Raw genomic sequence first — 11,010 nt, 5'->3', positions numbered from 1 at the left:
AGATATGTATCAATTAAATGAATTACCGTTGTTTAATCAGGTAGAAAAATATGGTGTTGTATTCTTTTTATTTTTCATCACGTTTATTCAATGGGTTGCAACTCTGAATCCCGAAACCAGGGAAATAACAAATATTTAGCAATAAATTATTAGTAATTACTACCTAAATTCAAAATTCATTTATTTCAATTTTATAAGCACTTTTGAAACGTCAAGTATGTCTGTTTGTAGTGACTCTACCGCCGGTTCGGAAAGCAGATTCTACCGAGAAGAGCCGGAAGAAACTCAGAAGTTACGTGGTATTTATTGTCAACGATGTATGGCAATATAACATAAGAATCAGAGATTTTGCTGTTTTGGTATTGTTTCTTACAATCGTTGCTTTAAAAATGCAAATTTCGTCACAGTTACATAATTTTCATTAAATGACAAATGGACTTTCATTCTATGACACCCTATTCTTAGTTTTATAAAAATATTTCTATCACTACTACACGTCTATGAAGCAAATTTTCTACTTTACATAAACTAAATACTAAATACGCATGTAAATTTATTCTACTAACATAACTTTATTTAAAACTAGATATCCTTAGAATATATCCTTAGATAATGACTAGAAAATAATAAGCATTAACCAATTCTTAACATCACAATATCGCTTGGCAATATACTTACTTTAGGTCTTAATTATTTAAAACAATTGAAGATCCTAATGCACATTAATTTACAGAGAAAGTTCTACACAGCTAGTTTACACGACTTATTTATACAGTTTATTTGATGGATTTCTTATATTAGAATAGGAATCGTTAATTGTTTAAACCTGTTGCTTTTATATGAAAAAAATGTAGCAACTTCTGTGGCAATTTAGATGTAATTTATTAAGTTGAAATTATTAGCTTTACTATATTATTTTGAATATTTCTATAACTATCTATGAACATTTCGAAATCAATAAAGGATCACTTTTAAATTACTGACATAAATGAAATTAGTTTTTGAAGTTTTATTACTACACACTGATAATATTTACCGACTATTAATGATTCCAAAGACGTACGATTTAAGGCTAATGCATACAGCGAGCGGTTTCGCAACTCAGTGCTATGGAAACACCTCCAAAACTTTCAAACACTTACACAAAAAGACAAACATCTTTGAAATTTGAAGCGCTTTGTCTTTTGCTACCCATAAAGTGAGACCTCCAAAAAGCACATTCAACAGTAACACGTTTAAGAATGTTACTTTTCTTAAAAACGAGTACCTTACTGGTTAAATTAAACTGAATTCAACCAGGAAGGTTAAGCAAAGTTGAAGACTTTGTTTTATTGTTAATTTGTATCAACGCACTAATCTCTTGAACTACAAGTTTCATTTGTAAAATTGGTTTTCCCTTTTTTGGAGTTTTATAGCCTAGTTCTTTATAATAAAAAGATTATCAAGAATAAGAGTTCAAATACTAAGGCAACCTATCTAGAAAGAAAGAGAGAAGAAAGAAGAATGAAAAATGTATCTCAGAAACAAGATAAAAGTTACAGGATAGGGTTAGGGAGTACACAAAAATAAAGTAAATTTAAAATAAATAAAAGGTAAATTTAAAATAACAATAGATTTAACGATTGAGATACATCACCAATATCTATAAATACATATATAATTTTAAAAAAAAATCCATATCTATGTTTCAGGATTTATAAAAAAATTTAAATAGGGCTGAAGCAAAAAGAAAAAAGAAATTGCTGCGCCCAATCTGGGTGTACATACGTTAAATTATACAATTAGATTTATTTTAAATATTGTATTTTAAATGTAACATTATGTATTGTGCTGAATAAATTGAAATGAAATAGTCAATTTCAAGCTAAAGTCTAAAGTCTGGCTTAAATTTTATGAGCTTTCTTACATTTGATAGCTCAATTTAGGAACATAGAAAATAAAATATAGTGCAGGCGCGTTGGGTCGGGGTACATCGTGTACAATCGCAGAAAAAAGTGTGTATTCGCGGATGAAGTTGCGGAGAACTGCTGGTTTAATAAATAACTTATTTAATATTTCTTAGCTTATAGTCTATGCATTTTTGAGGTGGTGAGATTCGTGATCGCAGCGACGCAGGACGGCGAAGTGGGTCATTTGGAAGGTGTTGGTAGAACGGCTCCCTCGCTCCAGGGTACCGGTCATCGTGTAGCCCATGTTGAAATCCGCTTGAGTTACGTTCGTTGTGAGATAAAGCTGTTGACCAACAAAATGATAGTTAATAATCAGTACCATAAACCGCAAGGAATTTATTAAGTCCATTGCAATGTCATATAGATTACATGATTATTATTTCTGACTCCAAGGGGTTATCTTCTTGATGTGATCAAATACCATCGTGTGTATCAAATATGGCAGATTACATCGGCTGACGGCGTGGCGACGCAAAGCGAGCGTGAAATACAGCTTTCCTTCTATATGTTTTTCATATATTTTTAGGCTCTTCTTAGACTAGGGCCCGTTTGGAACCCTCCTACCTTTAGTTTTAAGTTAACGAATGCAGTTATCACCATCACCTAATATTAGTGTTAACGTTTTAAATATATGAACGCGACATAAGTACCATGAATGAAACCTTTTTGAATATGATATTTGATAAGATTTGGCGAAATTAAGACAAGATTAGAAAAGGTTTTCCTGTCTCACAGTCTTACATACATTTGTTTGTAAAGCGGGTAAATAATTAAACTTTTGATATCTATAATCAAATAGATATATTTGCCAGATATTTTATTAAATTAATGTTTAATAAAATATGTATTTTAATGAATGCGCTAAGAGTGCTTATTTCCAGCACACTTACTCGTAACCTGGGTCTTTTGCCATCGATATAAGGCGCATAATCCAAGAAATAAGAAAAGCGTATTTTAATTTTCGTTACTGCACTTGTGTTTTATTTATGATAAGTTTGTACCTTACTGCAAGATAGACCATTTTTAATTTAACCGGGTAATGCTGATTGTTTTTTCTATACCAACTAAGAGTTTTTATGCGGCTAAAAATAGTACGCATTTTCTTAAGCAAACGAATTTTCTTAAATATATTTCGCGCCGTCTTAATAATTATGATAAATGAACGTTTAATTTGATCAAATTATTCACAATTTCTATTGAGTTATGCTTTAAATACGAAAATACAACCTTTATTATATTTTATTACAGGCTGTATGCAGCGAAAGATTCTGTTTGTAGGTTCGTTTAACTCGGCGCGCGTAAAAAAGACGTCACACGCGTTTCCATAATTAATATTTTCGCTTTGTGGTTGAATATCATTCAAAATGTAAAGTTTAAATTGAAAAGCAGAGTAATAGTATAAAGTATTAAGACTCAAACGACGCAAAGATCACCTTATGGTGTCTGGTGTCAGGTGTATGGTGGTAAGTCGTAATCACTAGTGAGTGCTTTATTTCAAGACAGCATAGTTAAAAATGTAGGTTCATGAAATATTTCAAGCAATAAAAACGAGTCAGTATTAGCGTATATAATGGGAATGTTTCAGAGTTCTTTCGTGAGTTTCAGCTATTAACATTGAAAGACATTAAACTAGAGGTAGGCGAATATTAATTAGGCTAAGTGCGAGTGTATTGATGGAGGTAATGGGAGCACTAAATAGGGATTGGTGTGGTTATCGTTGTGAAAAAGTAGATTTTTAAGAAATATATAGACTAGCGCTTGGCTGCATATAACTTTAATCACACCTGATGGTAAGTGATGACTTTAAGTGAAGTATTTTTTTTGTTGTAGGTATAGAAAATTGTTATCTAATATGTGTGTGCAATACATTCAACAACAAATATAGTAAGACGGACATTTTTCACGTCAAAATTGGAACGTTTAGAAAATAATTATGGCACAAAACTTCGATAAGTATACTTCTTATTGAAGTTTCGCTTGGTAGTTTATCCCTCAGAATCTTCTGGTTTATGTATACGTTTATGTATGTTGTGGAAACTTCATTGGTTTGTGAAATAAAGAAAAAACCATATTACTCTAATGTGTAAACTTAAACTTACTGTTTTTCCTCCTCAGGTTATTTTTTGGAGTTAAGTTTATTTTATATTCGTTTTCAGGATGCAAGCTATCACTGTACCATATTTCGATAAGATCTGTGCAGTGGTAGAATCAAACACGGGCAACGAACATACAAACGTCAAAATATTAACGTTAAAATAATATCTGTTATGATGAAGCGATGGTGGTAGATCGTAGAGCTGTTATGAAACTATAATGTATGTAAATCGATTTGTAACTTTACATCAACAACTTACACTGTACGACCGTCGACGATCCTTGAAGGTCAGTCGCTTATTATGTTACACTGTAACCACCAGTCGATTTCCTTCGACTCCTAATGCTCGTGTATGTCGGCTTGTTGTGTTTCTCATAAACTATGAGTTTGCTTCGAACTAAGACCTTGCGTTGGGCGCACTTACGAATATTTTGTATTCGTAAGTGTGCATAAGAAATAAAATTTAACCAGGAATAGTTAGTTTTATTATTTTTGAAAAAAAAGTTAATTTAATCGGGTACTTGGGTATTGGGTACCCAAGATGCTGGCAGCATTGCACCTTTTAAAAGCCAACTTATCCTTTGGTAAAGGCGAATGCAAGCTCGTTACCTATCTACTCATACCTAAATGAGTATTGGTGGCAAAAGAATAAAAATTTCTATAAATTTTATTTTATTTTTACTAAGAACAAGCTATGTTCAGCGTCGGACACTTTGACGGTCGAGTACCTAGTACGTAGTAGTCGTAGTCTCCCAGACGAGGGTTCTTAGCCATGCATAACCTAACCTAACATGATCTCGAAATCTGTGCCGTATTTGCAATTAACCTTTTTTTTTATTAACGATAGTCAAGCGTTTGACGACAATCATGCCCGTTAGAAAGCAATGATGAGGTCTAGCTTGGAGCACGCTTGCCTAGAAGAAGCCTATTCACTCTAGCCTTGAAAGTAGTCAAATTATACGTGGCAGGAAACAAAACCGGGAGGGCGTTCCACATCTTAGCGGCACGTATCAGAAACGTGGATAAAAAACCTCATACAGTGAATAGCCCTCAAGTCATAGAGAAAAACGTCTCTTGTCATCTCGATAGCCCAATATATGTCAAGGATACAAGAGACGTTTTGAAAGCTCTAAGATATTCCTATACGAAAATAGTATACGATGTCCGATTTTCCGTCGCCATACTACCACAAAATCAGAAGGCTTCCTCTCGTGGTCGAAATCCAATTAACTCGCACAAACCGTTTTTCGACAACGGTTCGGTTGATACGAACCACTAAGGTGTGGAACACTCTTCCGGAATCTGTATTACTCGCTTCGTAAAATAAAAGTGAAAAGCCTTTATCAGTTTATCTAGAAAACGCTCAAAAACTAAGACCTTTCGTTTCGTTTATTGAAAGCCATTGCTTTCCATCACGTGTGATTGTATTCAAGCATCAAGCCCTTTGAGTATCTAGTAGTTTTTGTGACAGAGCTCGTACGGGGAAGTACTACCACCGTGCTTATTTCTGCCGCTAACAAGCATTGTTGCCATGCTGTGTTCCGGTCTGGAGGGATTGGGTGTGAACGTGAAGCGAACGTGTTCCCATGCCCTGCGAAGTGTTGCTCGGTTAATAGGCGATGGTTTTCCACTTAAGTACAATCAGAGCAGGGAGGGGGGGAGGGGGGCAATATTTTACAAAAAAAGAGAAATAGTCATTACCTTGAAATCGGCATCAGTCCCCAGGTGTTTGAATGTTCCAACGATGTAAACCGCGTTGACTCCGCTCACGACCATCCGCGCTTGAGTGCTGTGCCTGCACCAATTGTATAGTCATCACAAATTATTACCAATTATCATCTATAAGTTACATATCAGTGTAATAACAACAATACATGTACATATACATATACATGTATTGTAACTGTAGTTTTAGAATAACTGGGGCCTTTACATAAACCCTACGTTATAGATAACTTAGAGCCCCAAGCCACCTTCTCGGTTTTACTTTCGTTTGTCTTTACTTTGTCTATATTAATCTTTGGAATGATTCTGAATCGTTTAATGGGATTTTCAAAAGTAGTAAATTCAATCAATCAAAAATATTTTATTGCACACAAGAAAAAGTAAAAGAGACCAAAGGTACAAGTCATTTAAATTTATGTAACAAAGGCGGTCTTATCACTTATAGTGATTTCTTCCAGGCAACCATTATGAGGAATTTGCTCACATATGAATCCTTATAGCTTTGCGCAAAACTCTAAGAATTTAGTATACATATTAATAATTACAAAAACATATAAAACAAAATAATGTTTACTTTATATAATTCAAATTGTTTTTTTTTTTTAAATATCAAGAGCAAAACGGTGACTGATTGTATCAAAGGTAGGCGTCTCCGACTATAGGAAAGAAGTACTTTTGCCCGTAGCGTAAAATAAACCCACGCCAATAAAGTTGCGTTCAACAGCTAGGTGATCATTAAAATCACGAGTATCCAAAATAAATCATGTTAATAAAATTAGTCATGTTATTGTCGATCGGGTGAATTTAATTCATATTCATATTTATTTGCATTTCACGTTACATTACATACATAATTATTATTGTAAACAATTAATGATTGGAACGGAAACCCCAGTAGGGCGTAGCAATTGGGCTACTAGATAGGCGAACGGATTTTTTTTTAATCTCACCTGGTGGTTAGTAATGATGCAGTTTTAGATGCTTGGGAAGGGCTAGCCTGTTACGGAGGAACGCTTAATCGTTTGGCAGCACGTCTTTCTCGGTAGGTCGGTCTAGCCACGACCACAGCCTCCTATCAGATCAGACCAGAGGAAATTCTGAAATAATAAATTCCCAAATCGCCTCTGCCGCTCACCGTTGCGCCAGGGAGATCTTCAAACTGAATTAATAATGAAAACGTTGCATTCGATCGACTTCCATGGCGCAGTGGTAAGAACTGCGGTCTTAGAACTTGGCAAGAACAATTTGGGAATTTATATTTCTGAATTCCCTCTAGTCCGGTTTGGTGGGAGAATCAACGCCATACAACCCCCAAATGATTTTGCGCCGCAATGTTGTGTAGAAACCGATTAGGAGCACCTATGGATTATAGCTGCAATAAACCTAATAAGGTAGCTATCTTATTAGGTTTATTGCAGCTATAATCCATGCATCATTTACCATCAGGTAAGTAAAAGTTAAATAAAAATAACGACTTCCCTGACGGTGAGCGCTGTGATTTTAAGTATGAGGTCCCGGGCTCGATTCCAGGTATTTCTACTTTAGCGAGAATTTTACGTTCTTCCTGGATAGCCTAAGTTGTAATCAAAAGATTTTTTTTTTTTTTTTTTTTTTTTTATTTAGTTCGCAAAACTGACAATCAACTGCTTACTCTAATATAAACTATAGGACATTTGGCATGTGTATACAATTGTGCCTTCTCGATGCGAACATAGCATGCAAATCCGTTGGGTACATAAGGCTGCTGCAAACAGCTAGAAAAACTAATTTAGAATAATATAACAAAAAAAAAAATATAAATTACTAAGAAAAGAAAAACAAAATATAGTGGAAATAAAATTACCTAAGCCATAACCCTTTTCTTAACTTAAGCTTAATACTAGGTATGTTATCGCTGAAGATATCTATACTATCACGAAAGCAATTTGCAAGAAATTGCATTCGATACATAGGACTATGTTGGCCAAGATGAATTAATCTTCATTCCAAATTCACTCTGATTGTTCCAGTAGTTTTGTGTCAAAGAGTACCGACAAATCCAACCTTACAATCTTTTTCATTTATAATATTAGTAGGATGTGTTACTCGGTAAATTGGCTTGAGGAATATGCCACTTATAGTGACTCGGCTGCAACGATCTTGTCGAAATTTGGCATAGAGATAGCGTGGATTCTAACATTGTAGCTATATAAACTGTCACAGGGGGAGTTTAGGTGAAACCCAAAAAAACGCAAACAAAATTAGTTCTGGTAGTACATATCCATCGATGAAAATAAATGAAAATAAGTATTTATTTGATAAAGGCAGTTCAAATTAACATAATTAATATCCAAAAATTTTTGATACTTGCAATTATTGTTGGTGTTCACAATCTTGCGAAAATATCGCTTTTCAAATCCCTTTTCAATCACTATTTCTCTTCTGTAAAAAAATTGCTATAAAAGCAGTGACCTGCGTAACTTAGACAATTTTTCGCTACCGTGCCTACAAATAGCGTGGCCTTCGACATTCCGATCACGTAATCCAGTTACTAGGGCGTAGATTCAACACGTACGTCGCAACCCTAACAACCCATTTAATGGCAGCCGGCCATATAATAGCTCGAAACATCTCGCCAACCCTACGAACTTCCCACGGAAGAATTAAAAGTCTTTAAGCGTTCCCCAAATAAGAGGCGGAAGATATAGCGGGCACGGCTGCGGTCAGATGTCACAAGTGTATAAGGAATTTAAAAATCTTGCGCAGGTGACGGTCTACAGACTTTAATAAAATTATCATTCACATATACACAAAGGTAAAGCATCAAGGCCTTGCCTTTTTTATCAACGGCAGGGCGCTGATAATTTTTATAGTGTAAAAAAACATAAGCTGGAAGAGCGCCACCGCGACCCCTACCTGCATCGCCTCTGTTTGGGAAACGCTTTATGCGCTTCCTACTACTTTTTACTCGTTATTGCCGACTCATAATGTTTGGGGAAATTCGCAGAGCTCCTGAAATGGCCGCTCGTGGAATTAGGTGCCGGCAGTAGGTATAGCTATGAGTAGTCTAGCTAACCTGGTACTTGCAACGAAACAAAAGGGGAATAAGCTCAAATACAAATGAATGTACGAATCTACGACACGCTGAGACTTTCGCATTTCCTTTGCAATTTTGTAGCAACACAGAACAGCAGAATATCTCTACAAAATTGTGGTCAAAATTAATATGTCTGTGTTTATTACTATTTTTGAACCTGCCTAGTCGTACTTAACGACTGATAATTTGTTGTCTATAGGTATTTATTATGAAACTGTATCTCGATGAATTTTGTACAGTGTAGGTACACTATACATCGTTTTAAATATTTCAAATGAGGAAGTGTATTCATGGTTTTTTATTTTAACCAAAAAAGTCTACTATAAAAATCCTATTTAAACATCGCTAAAATGTTAAGCCAAAACCAAAGAGGATATAAACTACTGTGCAAAAAAAAAAACGACCATTTTAAAGTCGACGTTGATAGTCCGGTATGTTGTTTTTTTTGCCCGCCTAGCTTAAAAAAACGTGTAAAATACAACATTCATACGCTGTAGTTTAGTACCTTCTGAAGTTGGTTTTTCGAAAAGAATTCCTAACAAAATAAATGGCGAGAAATCGTAAACCTATAAATACGGGGAACTATAAAGAGATCTTAACGGTGGTTTTATCATGAAATACGCGTCGTTTAGGCAAAATAGTCAGTCCGCAATAATCGTTAACGCTAACAGGCTCCTTAATTCTCTCTATCGCCGCTATGAAATCTTTTCGCACAATGCTGTCTTACGACTCGGGGAACTGAAATTTCTTCTAACTATAAAATAAAAATATATACCTTTTACAACATCACATTAGAAATGAGGAGATCCAGAAAAGACTAGAGTTACGGACATAGCTCAACGAGTCCCGAAGCTGAAGTGGTATTGGGCGGGGCACATTGCTCGGAGAACTGATGGACGTTGGGGTCCCAAGGTGTTTGAATGGCGACCCCGCACCCGTAAGCGCAGTCTACCCCCAACGCAGCGGACGGACGACATCAAACGAGTCACTGGGAGCCGCTGGAAACAAGCGGCCCAGGTACGTGGATTATGGAACGCTCTACAAAAAGCCTATGTCCAGCGGTGGACGTCAATCGCTAGTCATGTTCTACTAAGGAACATGAGGCCCAAGTTCGATAACCGAGTCAGACCAAAAAATTCCTGTCAAGAAATTCTCAGTACCGTATCGGAATTTGCGAGTTGGATTTTTGGTTTTGACTTTCATATCTATCCAATGGGAGTTACAACTCTACCGACAAAAATGTGCCGCCAAGAGATTCGGCGTTAGCATACCATGCCGCATAGAAACCAATTCAAGATCTGAACCATAAGTTTGACAGAATATTTTTGCATAAGATAACAGTTAACAGTTAACAGAGGAAAATTGTATTCATATATTATGCGGTCATATCACGTTGTATAGGTACAGCTAATAATAATAATAAACAAATTGCATTACACTCCAAGTGGCTTTCGAATTATGTGGAATTATAATCTGACAAAATGTTAATGTCAAATCAGTCAACCGGGGTAAGTGCAAGGGCAATACAGTTTAATAAACACTGCGTTGATACAATGATAATAAAGTAAAGGCATTAAGGATCAAGGCTGCAAGGAGCGGCGCAAGCAGAAGTTATAATGAATGTACTTTTTATCCTGAAAAAATGCATAGTCTCAATGGGATAGAATATTTAATATTTTTCAATTAATAAGAATTGTATTGAGTTTAAATGAAAACAGTGACTAAGTTAAATTGTCCAATCCATTCATCACGTATTCTTCACGTTGGATTATTTATTTAAAACTCTTTAATGATCCTTTAAATTAAACTTGGTATATCGTTTGTATAATATGCAGTGTTTCTTTAAATTCCACTACAAGTTAGCCCTTGACTGCAATCTCACATGGGCGCATTAACCCTAGGGTGGTAGCGGGCTAACTTCTGACAGTTGGAAGCCTTATCACTAATCGGTTTCTAAGCGATATCGGAACGCTAAATCTCGTGGAAACATGTCTTTTTTCTGTAGGACGGTGGAGCTACGGCCCAAGAGCCTCACATCGGACTAGACCATGGAATTGCCCCTGCCGGTTTATCACACACAGCGGTCACCACTGCCGTAATCAGAAACGTGGAAAAACGTCAAAATGAACAATTTTAACGTTATTTCACGTTTATATACAAGGGGT

At 35.6% G+C, this 11,010-nt stretch overlaps 1 protein-coding gene across 1 annotated transcript in view; it reads right to left on the bottom strand.

The window, feature by feature from the left end:
- Positions 1-2,070: 2,070 nt before the first annotated feature.
- Positions 2,071-11,010, bottom strand: part of LOC120631097 — an 83,832-nt gene continuing 74,892 nt past the window's right edge. The window contains exons 3-4 of the mRNA XM_039900531.1: positions 5,746-5,839; positions 2,071-2,232 (exon numbers count right to left, since the gene is read on the bottom strand). Of these exons, the coding sequence (XP_039756465.1) occupies positions 2,071-2,232; positions 5,746-5,839 (256 nt within the window). The remainder of the gene's footprint in view (positions 2,233-5,745; positions 5,840-11,010) is intronic.

The sequence above is a fragment of the Pararge aegeria genome, chromosome 17 (genome assembly GCF_905163445.1).
Source record: "Pararge aegeria chromosome 17, ilParAegt1.1, whole genome shotgun sequence".
Taxonomy (NCBI): domain Eukaryota; kingdom Metazoa; phylum Arthropoda; class Insecta; order Lepidoptera; family Nymphalidae; genus Pararge; species Pararge aegeria.
Note: the sequence above shows the minus strand (reverse complement) of the source record. Positions and strands in the feature narration are given on the sequence as shown.